At 42.2% G+C, this 19,446-nt stretch overlaps 1 protein-coding gene and 1 pseudogene across 1 annotated transcript in view; both read left to right on the top strand.

Moving 5' to 3' along the window:
- Positions 1 to 875: 875 nt before the first annotated feature.
- LOC120879743 lies at positions 876 to 944 on the top strand (annotated as a pseudogene).
- A 6,860-nt stretch (positions 945 to 7,804) lies between these two features.
- The window catches only part of UBTD2 (ubiquitin domain containing 2), a 60,597-nt gene continuing 48,955 nt past the window's right edge, over positions 7,805 to 19,446 (top strand). The window contains exon 1 of the mRNA XM_040262751.1: positions 7,805 to 8,276. Coding sequence (XP_040118685.1) covers positions 8,207 to 8,276 — 70 coding nt within the window. The 5' untranslated portion in view covers positions 7,805 to 8,206. The remainder of the gene's footprint in view (positions 8,277 to 19,446) is intronic.

Here is a 19,446-nt window from a genome sequence, read left to right on the forward strand (position 1 = left end):
AGGTTCAATCCTTGGTCAGGGAACTAAGTAAGATCCCAGAAGCTGCATGGAGCAGCCAGTTAAAAAAGAGAGATGGAGAAAGAGTAAAAATATAAAACAAAGACTAATTTGCAAATTAAATATTCGATAAAAGATTTGTATCCGAAAATATAGAGAACTTTCAAAGCTCAAGAATAAGAAACTCAGCATACAAATGGGCAAAAGATTTGACCATACACTTTACAAAAGATACACAAATGGTAAATAATAACGTCGAAGATATTCAACGTCTTTAGTCATTAGGGAAGCAAAAACTAAAACTACAGAGAGATACTCACTAAACACTTATTGGTGGTGGTGATTTAGTCTCTCAGTCGTGTCCAACTTTTGTGACCCTATGGACTATGGCCTGCCAGACTCCTCTGTCCATGGGATTCTCCAGGCCAGAATCCTGGAGTGGGTTGCCATTTCCTTCTCCAGGTGATCTTCCTGACCCAGGAATCGAACACAGGTCTCCTGCATTGCAGGCAGATTCTTTACCAACTGAGCTATTAGACCTGACCCAAACCAAGTGTTGGTGATGACATAGAGGAACTGGAGTTTTCATATAATACTAGTGGGAATCTAAATGATAAGGCCACTTTGGAAAATAGTTTGGTAGCTTCTTTAAAAACAACAACAACAACATAAAAACTGTAAATGACTGTATGTTCCATTCATTCTACTACTAGGCACTTAGCCAGTAAAAAGAAAAAGATGTGCCTATACATAGACTTTACAACTTTACCTGTAATCATGAAACGTTGGAAACATCCCAAAAGTTCAACAAGTGATTGGACAAACTGGCATTTCCCTACCACGGGAAACTACTCAGTATTTAAAAGGAATAAACCCTAGTGCTTGCTTCAGCAGCACATATACTAAAACTGGAATGTTACAAAGAAGATTAACATGGCCCCTGCACACGGGGAAGGCTCCCCAGGTGGCCCTAGTGGTACAGAACCCACCTGCCCACGCAGCAGACACGGGAGACGTGGGTTGGATCCCTGGGTTGCACTCTGCTTTTTATTTTTACTCTCTCTTCGTCTCTCTTTTTAACTGGCTGCACCAGGCAGCTTCTGAGATCGTATTTCCCTGGACAAGGATTGAACCTGGGCCCTTGGTTGTGAATGTGCAGAGTCCTAGTCTAGTCCCATGGACAGAGGAGGGGCCTACGGTCCAGAGGGTTGCGAAGAGTTGGACACAACTGTTGCAACTTAGCATACGCGCTGAGCAAGGATGACAAGGGAATACACCCTAAAATCTGGGTGAATCTCAAAGCAATTATGCTGAATGAAGGAAGAGTACACATTGTATGGTTTCATTTACAGAAACTTTTGGAAAATGCAAAGTAATTTGTAGTGACATATAGCAGATCAGTGGTTGCCTGGGGACAGGTGACTTGGGAGATACAGTAAACAAGGATTACAGAAATTGGACTATGGAAATGGCACTATAGTCCGTCTAATTTTTCACGTCTCAAACTTAAGAGTTATTAGTGATTCCTCCATCTTCCTCACCTCTTGCACTCAGGGATTACCAAAGGATATGAAGAAACTTTTGGGGGTGATGAATGAATATATTGATTGTGGTGATGGTTTCACAGGCACATATATTTGTTAAACTTATAAAGGTATACACTTTAAGTACGTGCAGGTTTGTTGTTAAATTTTTTTTTAATCATGCTGGCTGCTGACTAGAGAATGAATTATAGGAGGAGGCAAGAAAGAGTGCAGGAAGGCAAGTTGGGAGAATATTATAGTAACCAAAGTGAGAGAAGATGGTGGCAACAGATACAGAGAAAAAAGAGCAGAGATTCAGAATATATTTAATGGATAGAGTATAAAGGATTTGATAATGGGCTGGGTGCAAGAGGTGAGGAACATGGGGGGATCACTAATAACTCTTAAGTTCGAGACTTGAAAAATTGGATGGACTCTAGTGCCATTTCTAGAGGATGAAAAAGACTAAAGTAAAAACAGTTTGGCAGGGAATATGGAGAATCAAGTTTTGTCAAGAACATGTGTTCTCTGAAATTCCATCTGTGGACAAAACTGCCTCAGGAAATGCCTGATGCCTGCATTAAAAATGCTGGTTCCATGACTCCACCACAGACCTACTGAATCAGAATTTCTGAGAAATTGTGATTAAAAAAAAATATATTTATTTGGTTGTGCCGGTTCTTAGTTGCAGCATGCAAGATCTCCAGTCTTCTTTATGGCATAAAGGATCTTTAGCTGTGGCATGTGAACTCTTAGTTGCAGCATCTGGGAACTAGTTTCCTGACCAGGGATCCAGTTCCCTGACCAGGGATCCAATCCAAGTCTTCTGCATTCTGAGTGTGGAGTCTTAGCCGCTGGACTACCAGGGAAGTCCCAGTAACATACACTTTTAATCAAAATTTAAAACTTTCATGCTTCAAAGGGCACTATCAACAAAATTAGGAAATAATTCACAATGGGAGAAAATATTTGCAAATCATATATCTGCTAAGGGATGTATCAGAATATATGACAAACCCTTATTACTCAATATAAAAAGACAAATAATCCTATTTTTAAACGGGCAAATGATCTCAGTAGATATTTTTCCCAAAGCAGATATACCAATAATCAGTAAGTACATGAAAAGACACTCAACGTTACTAGTCATTGGGGAAATGCAACTAACTCAATGAGATATTCTTGTTGTTGTTCACTCAGTCCTGTCTGACTCTTTGTGACCCTATGGATTGCAACATGCCAGGGTTCCCTGTCCTTCACCAACTCCTGGAGCTTGCTCAAATTCATGTCCATTGAGTTGGTGATGCCATCCAACCATCTCATCCTCTGTCGTCCCCTTCTTCTTCTGCCTTCAATTTTTCCCAGCATCAGGGTCTTTTCAAATGAGTCAGCTCTTCGCATCAGGTGGCCAAAGTATTGGAGTTTCAGCTTCAGTATCAGTCCTTCCAATGAATCAGTCCAATCCAAGGGTTGATTTCCTTTAGGATTGACTGGCTTGACTTACTTGCTGTCCAAGGGACTCTCAAGAGTTTTCTCCAACACCACAGTTTGAAGGCATTAATAAAAAAGGTGCTCAGCCTTTTTTATTGTCCTCCTCACATCCACACATGACTACTGGAAAAACCATACCTTTGACTCTATGGACCTTTGTAAGCAATTGGAGAAATGCAAGTCAAACTCTCAATGAGATATTCTACATACCCAAAATGGCTGCACCATTTTATATCCTCTTATAAACTGCTAATGAAAATATAAAATGGTATAATCTTCTTGGAAAATACAGTTTGCCAATTCCTCAGAAACTTAGAGTTAACATATGAGCAAGCAGTTTCACTGCTAGGTATATGCCCAGAACAATTGAAAACCAACATTCACACAAAAACTTGTTCATGAATGTCATAACAACTTTATTCATAATAGCCAAAAGTGGAAACAGCTTAAATGTTCATCAACTGATGTATAGAGAAACCGAATGTAGTATATCCACACAATGGAATATTATTCAGTCGTAAAAGAATGAAGTACTGATGCATGCTACAACATGAACTTCGAAAACATTATGCTACATGAAGGAAACCAGTCACAAAAAACTTCATATGATTCCATTTGTGTGAAAGGTCCATTAGCAACTTTCAAATATGCAATATGGTATTAATTAAAGCCACCATGCACGATTTATGGTGACTTACATCGCTATGATTTATTTATTTATTCTATATCTGGAAGTTTGTATTGTTTGACTCCTTCACCCATTGTGCTAACACCCTACTTGCTGCCTCTGGCAACCACCTATCTGTTCCATGAGTTTGGTTTGGTTTTTTTTTTTTTTTAAATTTCACATATAAATAAGATCATACGGTATTTATCTTTCCGTCTGACTTATTTCACATAGCGAATGCCCTCAAGGCCCATGTTATCACAGATGACAAAATCTTTTTTAATGGCTGGTTAATACTCCATTGTATATATACACCACATTTTCTATATCTATTCATCCATTGATGACACTATGGTTGTTTCCATACCTTGGCTATTGTAAATAGTGCTGCAATGAACATGCGGGTACATACATCTCTTCAAGTTAATGTTTTTAATTTTCTTTAGATAAATACCTAGAAGTAGAATTTCTGCATTATATGGCAGTTTTATTCTTAATTTTTTTTTATTCTTAATTGTTTTCCACAGTGGCACCACTGTTTACTTGAATCTTACCCTTTAAATTGGTGAAATATATGGAATGTGAATTATATCTTAATAAAGATGTTATTAAAAACTAGAAAAGCACACACACACACAGAAGTCCTGTTTCTATAGAATATCTTAAGTGGATTGGTTCATGCAGTAAGTTTAGACAGGTCATGTTAGAGCAGAGTAAAAAGGAGAGTTAATAAGTTCCCACAGGGTTTACAGCATTGTTACTGGCCCAGTGTTACAGGTGAGGGAACTGAGCTATACAGAAATTTATGGTCATATAGCTAGTATAGGTCAGAAATCAGATTCTGTGGGGCTCTTCAGTTCAGTTCAGTTCAGTTGCTCAGTCGTGTCCGACTCTTTGCGACCCCATGAATCATAGCATGCCAGGCCTCCCTGTCCATCACCAACTCCCAGAGTTCACTCAAACTCATGTCCATCGAGTCGGTGATGCCATCCAGCCATCTCATCCTCTGTTGTCCCCTTCTCCTCCTGCCCCCAATCCCTCCCAGCATGAGTCTTTTCCAATGAGTCAACTCTTCGCATGAGATGGCCAAAGTACTGGAGTTTCAGCTTCAGCATCATTCCTTCCAAAGAACACCCAGGACTGATCTCCTTTAGAATGGACTGGTTGGATCTCCTTGCAGTCCAAGGGACTCTCAAGAGTCTTCTCCAACACCACAGTTCAAAAGCATCAATTCTTTGGCACTCAGCTTTCTTCACAGTCCAACTCTCACATCCATACATGACCACTGGAAAAACCATAGCCTTGACTAGATGGACATTTGTTGGCAAAGTAACGTCTCTGCTTTTGAATATGCTGTCTAGGTTGGTCATAACTTTCCTTCCAAGGAGTAAGCGTCTTTTAATTTCATGGCTGCAATCACCATCTGCAGTGATTTTGGAGCCCAGAAAAATAAAGTCAGCCACTCTTTCCACTGTTTCCCCATCTATTTGCCATGAAGTGATGGGACCAGATGCCATGATCTTCGTTTTCTGAATGTTGAACTTTAAGCCAACTTCTTCACTCTCCTCTTTCACTTTCATCAAGAGGCTTTTTAGTTCCTCTTCACTTTCTGCCATAAGGGTGGTGTCATCTGCATATCTGAGGTTCTTGATATTTCTCCTGGCAATCTTGATTCCAGCTTGTGCTTCTTCCAGCCCAGCGTTTCTCATAATGTACTCTGCATAGAAGTTAAATAAGCAGGGTGACAATATACAGCCTTGACGTACTCCTTTTCCTATTTGGAACCAGTCTGTTGTACTGTTGTTTCCTGACCTACATATAGGTTTCTTGAGAGGCAGGTCAGGTGGTCTGGTATTCCCATCTCTTTCAGAATTTTCCACAGTTTATTGTGATCCACACAGTCAAAGGCTTTGGCATAGTCAATAAAGCAGAAATAGATGTTTTTCTGGAACTCTCTTGCTTTTTCGATGATCCAGCCCTTAGCAGCCCTATTACTATCTCCTGGGAATCTGTGTCTCTGTTTTAAGATAAAAGCAAGGTGGAGAACATCCACAGCTAAGGATTTCTCAATGGCATTGCTCTCTCCTCTCAGCTGCCAAATTCTCAGTGCTCCTTGGGCTTCCTTGATAGCTCAGTTGGTAAAGAATCCGCCTGCAATGCAGGAGACCCCAGTTCGATTCCTGGGGTTGGAAGATCTCCTGGAGAAGGGATAGCCTACCCACTCCAGTATTCTTGGGCTTCCTTTGCAGCTCAGCTGGTAAAGAATCTGCCTGCAATGTGGGAGACCTGGCTTCAATCCCTGGGTTGGGAAGATCCCCTGGAGGAGGGAAAGGCTACCCACTCCAGTATTCTGATTCTGACCTGGAAATGGAGAATTCCATGGACTCTATGGTGCGTGGGGCTGCAGAGTCCGACAGGACTTGGTTTCTTGGTTTAGAACAAAATTTAGGACAAAGCAATCCCTTTGAAGCTATCAGTATGCAGCTTCTTTCCTTCCGGGAAGTGATGAAGTGATGTCTGTCTGGCTATGTGAATACTTAGCTGAGGATGATCAGATAGAAGACTTTATGACACAGTACCTGAATATCAGAGCACCCTCTGAAAACTCATAAAGATGTCACTTGTATATAAGCTCTTTGAATGTTCATGAGTACCTAGGACAACACTCATTTGTCAGTCAGTATAAATTTAATATAGCAGACTTCTATTTCTCACAAGGCACTTTGTTTTCATGTAAGTATAGGGCTTTGTTTGTTTATTGGACATTAGTTTTAATCTGATTGTCAGATGAATACAAGGACTGAAATCTTTGCCTCCATTTTGGATTGTTTCCGTGAGCTACATTCCCATCCTGAGTCAAAGGGTATGAACATTTTTAAGTCTCTTGATCTGCAATCCAAATTGCTTTGCAAAAAGACTGAACCAATTTACACTCCCACCAGCAGTGTATGAAAATATATTTAAATGCAAATTCCAAGCTGCATAGAGCCACTTTCCTAGGTATTTTACTTGAAAATTTTTCTTTAATGCTAAGCAAAAGCTGACCCAGGACGTTAAAAAAAGAAATCTGATTATAAAAATGGAGCAGATAGTTAAAACAGCTCTTAGGCAGAAGTAAGCTTGAGAAAGACCCAAGCCAGGTGATAAAAAATTTTAAGGCATCCTGGCGAGAAGCACAATTCTAAAGGGACCATTAACAATTTGGCTTCAGACTGGGAGAGCAACGGCCAAGAATGTCGGGCGTGGTCAGTGTACCAAATTCTAGTTTAGAAAAAGCGGGGTATTTTACTTATTTATATTTCAATTTGTTCTAAGGACGATTTAGGACCCTTAAAGGCAGGATCTTGAGAAGTGGCATTGTGTCTGAATAATCCTGTGAGAAGGAAACAAACCCACGCCCCCTGAACTACGGTCCACGCTTATCTCTCGCAGCCCCGGATGCCTTGCCTCTGTAATCTCAGTCCAGTTTGCAACCACAAAGACCGCCTCTACGTCTAGTAATGGGGCACAGAGATTGCAGGGGGGCAGGGGGATGGGGCAGGCAAGGAGAAGCCAGGACTTGGGATAGCAACCCACTGGACTCTACACAAATCCAAAAGGTGCTGGGACTTCAATCTTCAGCCAGGAGCACCCCTCCGCCGGGTACTTGGGACCCCGCCCGCGAGCCTTCCCTCACTCCTCCTCCGTGCGCCACCCCCGCCCGCCCCCGACCCGCTTCTACCAGAAGGAGCGGACGCCGGAGGAGGAGTCAGAAACTCGATTTCTCCCCTTTCCACTTTTCCTATTCACTTTTACTCCGTCTGTCCTGCTCTCTCCCCCTCCATCGTTTTCTCTGCTCATTCCCGTCTCTCCCTCTCCCTCCTCCACGCCCGCTTTCTCGGCCTCTTCCCGGGGACGAAACCCCCAGCCGCCTCGTTCCCTGGGGTTCTGGGGCCCCCTCCCGCCCGCCTCGCATCCCCTCCTCGCCTCCCGCCTCCCGCCCCGCCCCTCCGCCCGCGGCCCCGCCCGCAGCCAATCAGCGCGCGGCCTCCCACGGCCCCGCCCCCCGGCCTTTCCGGGAGGGCCCCGTGGAGCCCAGGCCTAGATGCGGAGGGCGGCGCCGCGGGGCGGGAGCCGATGGGGTCTGGCGGCCGCGGGGCTCCGGCGCGGGGCTCGCCTACACGCGAGATCGCAGGGCTGTGAAGGCGTGAGGTGGGCGCCGCAGCCCGCCCGGGATGGGCCAGCCCCAGCCTGGCGGGGCCGAGCCGGAGGCGAGGGCGGTGCGCGGGCCAGGCCTGCTGGGCGGGCGGCCCGGGGACTGAGGTAGAAGTGGGCGCGGAGGAAGGGGCCGAGCCAAGGCGGTGGGTGGAGCGGAGAGGGGGGCGGAGGCTGGGCCGCGGCGGGCGAGCGGAGCGCAACGCTGGTCCGGAGCTCGGCGGCGGCGGCGGCGGCGGCGGCGGCGGCGGCGGCGGCGGCGCCTGAGGAAGCGGACGCGGCGGCGGGCCCGGACGAGCGCCCGGAGGTGGCGGACGAGGCGCCGGGGGCCCCCATGGGCGGGTGTGTGGGCGCCCAGCACGACTCCTCGGGCAGCCTCAACGAGAACTCGGAGGGCACCGGAGGTAGGTGAGCGCCAGGGGGCAGCCTCGGCCCCCCATTGTTCCCGGCCGGGCCTGGCCACCTGTCCCGGCCCCTGCGGGCCTCGCGGCCGGGCCCCCGCGCCCCTTTGTCATCCCCTCTTCCACGTCACTCCCCGCGCTCCGCTTCCGGCCGGCCGCCGGGTCGCCCCCTTTCTTCCCTGACTCCCCCACCCCCGCCCCAGAAAAGCACTCCGCGCTCCGGGAAGGTAGCCCACGGCCTCTCGACCCCACCGCCTCGGCTGGGGAAACTCGGACCAGAAACTGCCTCTGGCTCCCTCGCTCCCTCTCCAGCCCGTTTAATTATTCAGGAACAGGATGGCGGCGCTGGGGTTGCAGGAAAGCGAACTGATGTGGGTTGGGGAGGGAGGGGGTTGGGGAGGGGAGCCTAATGTATTCCCTCCGACGGGCCCCGCCACATCTCTCCGAACCCGGCCTTGTTCAGCAGAGTTGGCTGGTCTCCGCTTTCCTGAGTTTCAGATGACAGCTGCCCTGGTTGGTTCCAATTTGGCCATTTAAACCTGCAAGTTTCTGGAACTCGGCTGGGGAAGTCTCAAGTGGCCACAGGCATTATTTTAACGAGGGGTGGGGAAATGGTCTGCCGGAGTAAAACGTGGCTTCTTGCTCCAGCCTGGGGTTATTGGGCCAGTGCACTGTCGGGGCGGGCTAGTCAAATTCCTATCCATCTTACGTAAAGGCAAATAATGTAGGATAAAAGTACAAATGCTGTTACCCCAGTAGGATCCGTACTTTTAAAGTTTCTGTGACACGGGACGCACTTGTACTTTATTGTAAATACGTTTGCTGAGGAGAGGTTTTTTAATGCAATCAATGTTGTAGTATAGGAGAAGAGTAATCCAGTTAATTCTACTTTTAGTTATATGACCTCTTGCTGGGCCCATTCTATACCTTGTGTAGAGGACAGAATGTTTTAGTTAAAGAAGAAACAGCTTTTAGGAATAGCAAAGATGACAGTGTTGGTTTTGTTCCAACCTTATGTTAGATGTCACAGAAATGTGGGGTGTAAGTTCCTAAACTAAATCGTTTGGGTGGGTGGGTTTACAACTTTTTCTTAACGTGCTAGCATTTGGACCAGTTGCTTGCCTGTCATTAAACTCCATGTACACCTAACTTTTGACTTGTAAATGTCCTGATTACATGATGTTTAGCCATGCTACTTCATTAAAATGTATGGGCATCCTGTGTGACTAAATCCTGGGCAAACTGAGAGCTCAGCAAAGCGTCTTGAAAAAAAATTGTCCATGGAAAGTGGTACTTTGTAGTGCATTTCAAGTCATAGCATAATTACTCACTGGCACGTTAACAATGAGATTTGCAGTAAAAACAAAGCAGGAAGATAAAAGGGGGCATGATTTAAAATAACCTTGGGTTAAGATCAAATTGAGGGTCAAAATCCTGTGGGTGAGGTGATCATTAATGGTACCGAACTATACAAGTAGTATTACTTTTTGGTAAGTATAGATAGTGTGCTTGTTATAGGTAGTTTAAGTTTTTTCACACTCATTTTAACATTCTAATTTAACATTTTTCCCTTGTTGGTAGTGCACTTGAACTAATTTATGGTTTTAAGGCCTTTTGGTAGTGTGACTTGTGACCAGCCAGACGTTATTAGCACGGGCTTTTAAAAGCAAGAAGTATTAGCCTTTGGTAGTTTATTATTATCAGTGGTACCTAGTTAGATAGTTATAGTGTCAGCTTCTTTGAGAACTGAGTTCTCTGGATTTTAAGCTATGCTTTACCTTTTCAGAGTAAAGTTTAGAAAAATAGTCGTGAAACCTTGGTTATATTTCTGGAGAGAAGGCATGACCCTGATGTAACTGGGGTGAAGGAGTGAGCTGTGTGGGATAAAAGGATTATTTCTAGAATTTAATTTGTGGAGGCTTTATTCTCCATTATTGTCCTGAAAGTTAAAGAGTTAATTGTGGTTTAAAAGAATTAGCCCAGGTGAGTGTTTCAGGTTAACTTGTTAAATAGTTACTAGCTTATTATAGTAGATTTTTGTTTGGGAGGGAGAGACTTTTTCCTAAGGGTGTTGGCATAGATCCTTCACTTTTCAGATATACAGTAGTGGTTTTAATCTGGACCTATTGGGCTATGAAAAAATTTTTTTCAGCATGGAGTAAAACACAGTTTCCCAATGTTTTTCATGACAGATTTAAGATTTTCATGACAGATTTAATTACATCCACAGTGTTGTGCAAACATCATCATTTTAGGATGGCTTCACTTTCTGAATATCAGCAGACTTAGTAAAATGACTTAAAAATTTTTTTGGCCATTTGAGGTACTGTACTTTGCCTTTCCCTTTCCCTCTGAATCTTAAGTCTCTTAAGTATGCAAATAAATGTGTATATTGAGAATAACTTCCATTCTAGGTGCAGTACTTTGAAGAAATTTGGGAAATTTTTGTAGGAACTTTTAGAATATGGAAATGGCTTATTAATGTTTTAAGATTTGTGTTATGTATTGTTTTGGAATCAGTTGCTGTATCTTCTGGCATACCTTGCCTAGAAATCAGTTTTTGAGTTTCAACTTTTTTGACCAGTTTTTAAATGTTTAATTTTAATCAAGAAAGTTATATTATAGAACTTATGCAAGATTATTTAACAATGCTCTCCAAGCTTCCACACTCCTAGAATTTCCCGCTGTTTTGACATTTTCAGACAGCATATTTTGTATAGTTTTCCACCTTATTATGATGACATTGTGATGTTGAGGTTGGCACTTAGGTCCTCTAGACAAGACTGTGGCCGATGGCATTTACTAAGTAATTAAATTTCTGATGAGTTTTAAAAATAAGAAATATATGAATAAAAAACAATAAAATGAAATTCATTGAAGACGGCCAATTCCCTTTTCATATTTTGATCCTTTAGTGAAGGTAGTGATGTGTCAATGCAAAGTAGGTTCTCGCCTTTAGGTATGTCATTTATTCTGTACCTTCAGTGATATCCCGAGAGTACTGACCAAGGTGGTCACCCGTTTCTAGGTTTACAGGAGGAGAACTCGGAATACTGAACACTGACTTGTTTGGGGGTTTTTTTGGCTGCTGCATGCAGCATATGGGATTTTAGTTCCCCACCTAGGGATCGAACCCACCCATGCCCCTGCGGTGGAAGTGCAAATTCGTAACTACTGGACTGCCAGGGAAATCTCAAACATTGATTTCTTTATTTCAGAATGTCTTGAGAATATTGTGGAGTTCTTTTGGATATCCATTTATAGCAGCCTTAACACCTACTTGATGAGAACCATGCTTTTGAGTAATAACAGCTACCATTTAATTGTGTAACAGGTATTGTGATTATGTTGTCACTTAGTCTTGAACAACTCTGGGAAGTGGATACTATCTATTTTATAGATGGATTGATGCTGGGAGAAATTAAATAACTTGCTTAACATGGCAGAGTTAGGCAGAGTTAGAACTTAAACTGGGGCTAAAATAAAGAATGCTGACTTTTTTTTTCTTTTCCTCTAGTTTAATTTTTTTTAATTTTAGTAAAATACATATAAAACTTGTTATTTTAACCACTTTTAAGTGTATACTTCAATGGCATTAATTATATCCACAGCATGCACTATATCACTGTGTATTTACAGAGTTTTTCATCACTCCAAACAGACTCTGGATCCATTAAGCAATATCTTTGCACTCCTCTCCTCCTAACCCCTAGTAACCTCTGATCTATTATTTGTCTCTGAATTTGCCTGTTCTAGATATCTCATATAAGTAGAATCATACAATATTTATTGTTTTGTTGGTAGTATATTTTACTTAATAGGTCTTACAGGTTTATCTTGTTGTACCAAGTATCAGTAATCCTTATTATAGCTGAATAATATTCCACTGTGTGTACATGCCATATTTTGATTATCTCTTCATCCATTGAAGGACTTTTGGATTGTCTCCACTTTTTGGCTATTGTGAATAATGCAGCTATGAACTTTAGTGTACAGAGAGTAAATCCCTGTTTTCAGTGCTTTGGGATATATACCTAGGAGAATGTAGGAATTGAGAGATCATGTTAATTCTGTGTTTACTTCTTAGAGGTAACTTTTCCCACAGTGGTTGCACCATTTTACATTTCTTCTAGCAGCATACAAGGGTTCTAGTTTCTTCACATTTTCACCAATGCTTGTTATTTCCCATTTTAAAAATTATAGCTTTTATAGCAGGTTTCCAGTGGTCATGTATGGATGTGAGAGTTGGACTGTGAAGAAAGCTGAGCACTGAAGAATTGATGCTTTTGAACTGTGTTGTTGGAGAAGACTCTTGAGAGTCCCTTGGACTGCAAGGAGATCCAGCCAGTCCATTCTAAAGGCGATCAGCCCTGGGTGTTCTTTGGAAGGAATGATGCTGAAGCTGAAACTCCAGTACTTTGGCCACCTCATGCGAAGAGTTGACTCATTGGAAAAGACTCTGATGCTGGGAGGGATTGGGGGCAGGAGGAGAAGGGGACGACAGAGGATGAGATGGCTGGATGGCATCACCGACTCGATTGGCGTGAGTTTGAGTGAACTCCGGGAGTTGGTGATGGACAGGAAGGCCTGGTGTGCTGGATTCATGGGGTTGCAAAGAGTCAGACATGACTGAGCAACTGAACTGAACTGAAAGCGAGGGACATCTTATGGTTTGGGCTTGCATTTTGTAATAGTGATGTTAATGTGCTCATTTGGCATTTGAATATCTTCTTTCAATAGAAATATCTATTTAAGTCCTTTGCCTTTTTGTTTTTAATTGAGTTTGGGCTTTGTTTTTGCTACTGAGTTGTAAGAGTATATTAACCTTTATTCTGTATATTAAACCCTTATCAAGATAATGAGTTCCAAAGAATTGCACGGAGAGATAAGAAAACCTTCCGAAGTGATCAACGCAAAGAAATAGAGGAAATCAGTAGAATGGGAAAGACTAGAGATCTCTTCAAGAAAATTAGAGAAATCATGCAAATTAGAAATCATAGAAAATTAGAGAAATTCATGCAAAGATGGACACAGTAAAGGACATACAGTGTATACCTAATAGAAACAGAAGATGTTAAAAAGAGGCGGCAAGAATACACAGTAGAACTGTACCAAAAGATCTTAATGACCTAGATAACCACAATGGTGTGATCACTCACCTAGAGCTAGACATCCTGGAATGCAAAGTCAAGTGGGCCTTAGGAAGCATCACTACAAACAAAGCAAGTAGAGGTGGTAGAATTCCAGCTGAGCTATTTCAAATCCTAAAAGATGATGCTGTGAAAGTGCTGCACTCAGTATGCCAGCAGATTTGGGTAACTCAGCAGTGGCCACAGGACTGGAAGAGGTGAGTTTTCATTTCAATCCCAAAGAAGGGCAATGCCAAAGAATGTGCAAACTACTGCACAACTGCACAATTTCACATGCTAGCAAAGTAATGCTCAAAATTCTCCAAACTAGGCTTCAGCAGTGCATAAACCGAGAACCTCCAGATGTTCAAACTGGATTTAGAAAAGGCAAAGGAACCAGAGATCAAGTTGCCAACATCCATGCCAACGCTGGATCATAGAAAAAGCAAGAGAATTCCAGAAAAACATCTGCTTCTGCTCCATTGACTATGCCAAAGCCTTTGACTGTGTGGATCACAACAAACTGGAAAATTCTTAAAGAGATGGGATTACTAGACCACTGTACCTTCCTCCTGAGAAACCTGTATGCAGGTCAAGAAGCAACAGTTAGAACCAGACGTGGAACAACAGACTGGTTCCACTTTGGGAAAGGAGTACGTCAAGACTATATATTGTCACCCTGCTTATTTAACTTCTATGCAGAGTACATCATGAGAAATCCCAGGCTGGATGAAGGACAAGCAGGAATCCAGATTGCCGGGAGAAATATCAATCACCTCCGATATGCAGATGACACCACCCTTATGGCAGAAAGTGAAGAGGAGCTAAAAAGCCTCTTAATGAAAGTGAAAGAGGAGAGTGAAAAAGTTGGCTTAAAACTCAACATTCAGAAAACGAAGATCATGGCGTCTGGTCCCATCACTTCATGGCAAATAGATGGGGAAACAATAGAAACAGTGACTTTATTTTTGGGGGCTCCAAAATCACTGCAGATGATGACTGCAGCCATGAAATTAAAAGACGCTTATTCCTTGGAAGAAAAGCTATGACCAACGTAGACAGCATATTAAAAAGCAGAGCCATTACTTTACCAACAAAGGTCCGTCTAGTCAAAGCTATGGTTTTTCCAGTGGTCATGTATGAATGTGAGAATTGGACCATAAAGAACGTGGAGCACCAAAGAATTGATGCTTTTGAACTGTGGTGTTGGAGGAGACTCTTGAGAGTCCCTTGGACTGCAAAGAGATCCAACCAGTCAATCCTAAAGGAAATCAGTCCTGAATATTCATTGGAAGGACTGATGCTGAAGCTGAAACTTGAATACTTTGGCCACCTGATGCGAAGAGCCAACTCACTAGAAAAGGCCTTGATGATGGGAAAGATTGAAGGCAGGAGGAGAAGGGGATGACAGAGGATGTGATGGTTGGATGGCATCACTGTCTCAAAGGACATGAGTTTGAGCAAGCTCCAGGAGTTGGTGAAGAAAAGGGAAGCCTGGCGTGCTGTGGTCCATGGGTTCACAGAGTTGGACGTGACTGAGCGGCTGAACAACAAGATACATGATTTGGAAATATTTTCTCCCATTCTGTATGTTGTCTTTCATGCTCTTGATGGTGTCTTTTGATTCACAAAAGTTTAATGAAGTTCAGTATATCTGTTTGTACCTTTGTTGCCTGTGCGTATAGTTTCAGTTTTAAATTTTTTAATCACTGATGGATAAAGAATAAATCTATAACCAATAATTTACAAATCTGATAACTATTTGTTTTAACTATGAATAGAAAGCTGTTTTAAGCTTATTTCCTCTGTCAGATCTGATGAAAAGGTTGATATGCAGTGAAATTGTTTTTAAAATTTGACAGATGATCCATAAACCCATTTCAGTTTCTTAGTCAAGAGATAAGTATTGTCTTTTCTGGGGAAGCACTTTACAATCAACAACCATTGAGTACCCATAGTATTTGTATTGGTTGCTGTTGTTCAAAAAAAAGGAATCATTATCCTATTTCTTGTTTATGTCAGAATCCTTTTTTAGGAAAGCATAATAAAATGTGCATGTATGAGGCAACTAAAAAGCACTATTTAAACAGGTAAAAAATACCACTGAATAAACTGTGCGTGTGCTGAGAGAGTAAAGGAACACGAAGTGACCTCTGCTGCTAGAAGGTGTGATTCCTCAACCAGCAGCATTGTCATCAGGAGGGAGCATGTTAGAAATGCAGAATCTCAGGCCCTAGCCGTAAACTGCTGAATCAGAATCTGCATTTTAATAGTATTCTCCGACAGTTCCCGAGCATGTTCAAGTTCGAGAAGCATTGGTAAAGATTGCTTACAGTGGAAAGAGACTGGAGAGAGGAATACATTAGGGGGAGAAATGGCAAGAGTTGGTGGTTTTTTGGATGTGGGGATATACAAAATAATCCCATATTTGTGAACCTGGGTAAACCAAGAATACTGAGGTGGCATGTCAGATTTTGGGGAATAAGAAAGAGCTCTCTGGAGAAAGCAACTTTTCAGTATGTTAAAGTTTAATTGACAGAAGAATTTTTAAGTTGAGACATCATTTTGAAGTTTAGATATGGAACTCCTTAATGTTCAGGATTATGAATGTGGATTTTGGAGTCAACTGGCGAAATTGGCTGAAGGTGTAAAAGTGAATGAAGGCTATGCTGCTGCTGCTGCTGCTAAGTCGCTTCAGTCGTGTCCAACTCTGTGACCCCATAGATGGCAGCCCACGAGGCTCCCCCGTCCCTGGGATTCTCCAGGCAAGAACACTGGAGTGGGTTGCCGTTTCCTTCTCCAGTGCATGAAAATGAAAAGTGAAAGGGAAGTTGCTCAGTTGTGTCCGACTCTAAGCGACCCCATGGACTGCAGCCTACCAGGCTCCTCCATCCATGGGATTTCCCAGGCAAGAGTACTGGAGTGGGGTGCCATTGCCTTCTCCGAAATGAAGGCTGTCAGTTCAGTTCAGTCGCTCAGTTCTGTCCGACTTTTTGCAACCCTATGAATCACAGCACGCCAGGCCTCCTTGTCCATCACCAACTCCCAGAGTTCACTCAAACTCATGTCCATCGAGTCGGTAATGCCATCCAGCCATCTCTGTTGTTCCCTTCTCCTGCTGCCAATCCCTCCCAGCATCAGAGTTTTCCAGTGAGTCAACTCTTCACACCAGGTGGCCAAAATATTGGAGTTTCAGCTTTAGCATCAGTCCTTCCAATGAACACCCAGGACTGATCTCCTTTAGAATGGACTGGTTGGATCTCCTTGCGAGTTAAGTGAAAAGAGGAGGAAAGTACTAAGAACTGAGTCATGAAATTTTCACAAAGTAGAGAAATGAGAAATCACGTCTCAGGACCTGACTGTAGTGAGTACTTAGTATACTGAACTTTGTTGAGTTACTGGGAAACAGGTCTGTCTGTGAAACTGAGAGATCTAATTGCATTTGAACTTTTCATTCTAGTGTGGTTGTGGACATTCTAGTTGTAGTTTGGTACTCATATCCTAATATAAGACAGACTTCTTGGGCGTCCAGCTCCAGAATATACCAACAGCCCCTTTGAGATTGGTGAACTTCAGAACAGACAGATTCTCTACAAGACATCAGTTACTTTCTTCAAGAATGTCACGGGAATCTGTTCTTTATATGTTTCCAGTGTTTCGTGTGTTACTTACACTTGTCATCTCACTGGCTCGTTGATTGAATTTTCTTTTGCTGCTTCTCTTAGGGCTGTGCCTATGGTTAAGAAAAAAAAAAAAAAAGAAGAAGCAAATTGAACATGACTGGGACTAAAGATTAAGTCTCCTCGTTTTATCCCTAGTGTGACAGTAGAAGTAAAAATCTTTCATGTTTTTCTGGGTTGGTGAGCTCTGGGGCTTTACGAGAGGATGCATAAAATTTCATACCAATTGGAGAGAGACATACTGTGAAATAGGAGGCATTTACTTGATGTAAAGCAGAAGGGGGCTGATTTTGCTAGGAGGAATGGAGTTGTGTGGAAAGAACCCAAAGGAAAATATCCAGCAAGAAAATGTAGGTTGGAAATACAGCGGTACTTTGGGTAGCTACGTAGGTTCAGTAGGTATGAGAACTGAAATTAGATGGGAAGCTACAGTTGGAAAATACCACCATATGGGGCAAGCTGAACCTTTGAGAAAATAAGCACTCCAGTTTACATTAAAAACTGGTGTGGTATGTGGTAGCCCCTGCCTCATTCGCTTCCTCCCACTGGGCTTGTCCCACGCGTTTTCAGTTTTCTACTAAGTAGAGGGTTGAAGTTTTTTCCCAGATAAGATTATCTGGGAACTTATGTTGGAAAGACATTTTAAATGAAGAGTCTTATTATGGCTATTAAATGAGCTGCCCTTTTCATCTCTGATTTTATATTTAGGAATCAATGGCTAGAGTTACATAGTATGAACAGAAGATTTAAACCATTGGAAACAGGAATTGTTATTCCTTTGATTTTTGATAGCCCTAGTCTATGACACCTGTCTTTCTTAGGGAGAAATTTTAATCAGTGGATTTTAAAATCTAATTTTCTTACTATAAATGCAAAGCTTTGGCCGCACCTTGCTAATAGTACTATATCCAGGTGAGTCTTCCAGTGAGAATAGTTATTGAGTGTTAATAACAGTAAGGAACTTTTGCTTTTATGTAATGAGTTAGTTATCTCTCTTGTGATTTTTGACTGAAACACAGTCTTCTCTTGTTGCAAGAAAGCATTAGGTTGGTTTTGGTAAGCAACATGATCATATTTGGGCATGATGATCAGTTTGCTGATTTAGTGATTCTCTCATTTTTCCTTGCTGCAGACCACCTGAATGGTTTTATCTTCATTTGGTGGACCACTGCACCTGATTCTTCCCACCTACCCAGCTTTCTGCTCCTGCTTATCGGGCAGTACTAGGCTACCAGCAAGTTCTTCATGATTCACTGGTAGTTCAAGAACCATAGGTTGAGACTTTACTAACGCGTATGTACTTAAAGATGCATGTGTGTTGGCCAAGAACAGTCAAGCATGTATTGCATCTTGCGTCAGCTCCTTTGGCTTGCAGCTAGCAAGAATTAAGTGTGGCTTGGAATATACTCCATATGCTGACCTGAGAGGTTAAATATCGCTGAGTGTACATTGGATATTGTATGCCAAACTTTTGCGTGTTTGCAGTAAAACTTGCAGAAGTTTCCACTATAGCTCAGTTTTTAGAAATGACATTTCTATTGGAGGAGTCATCTGAGAACAAGAAATATTTACATGTGGGGGATAATTTTATGTAAATTTTACTTGAGTGTGAAGTGTTAATGATACATTTGCTCACAACGTTAAAAAATAATGAATTAGTGACTCTTGGGCCTTTCTGATTAAATTCTAACACCACAAGAAACCCTTCAGATAGCTTTTGCATTTATTATAGTTGACTTGTAGGTATAAGCAAGGTCAGATTGCTTCTTTGCATTTGTTCAGATAGTTTCCATGCTTGTGGTCTGTGTGACAGAAGTATGACAGGGAAAGAGTAACTAACTTCTAAGAGGATATGTATGATTCTTTACTTCCTAGGCTATAGTAGATCCAGAGTCCAAGCTTTTCCTGCTTCTTTTCTGCTGTCTTAACGTCCAACAGTGGGATAATCTTTCATCACTGAACAAGTGTGAGACTTTTTCTTTTCTGCCCAGAATTAATCCTGCCATCCTGAACATCGTAGCACTATTTTTCAGTGCTTATTTTCCTCCCTCCTTCTTTCCCTCAACTTTATTGAGGACTAATTGACAACTATTTATTGACAGATATAGTATACAGTGTCATGATATAATATGCACATACACTGTGAAACAGTTACCAGGATCAGAATGATTAACACATTCTTGTGAGAATCTTGAAGATCGCCTCTCAGCAACTTCCCAGTATAAAGTACTGTATTATTAACAGTAACCATACTGGACATTAGATCTTTATAACTTGTGCTTCTTAAAACTGCAAGTTTGTACTATTTAATCCACGTCCCCCCTCCCTTTTTCCCAAAAATGTATCTTGGTTATTTTTGTACAT

The sequence above is a fragment of the Oryx dammah genome, unplaced genomic scaffold (genome assembly GCF_014754425.2).
Source record: "Oryx dammah isolate SB20612 unplaced genomic scaffold, SCBI_Odam_1.1 HiC_scaffold_20, whole genome shotgun sequence".
Lineage (NCBI taxonomy): Eukaryota > Metazoa > Chordata > Mammalia > Artiodactyla > Bovidae > Oryx > Oryx dammah.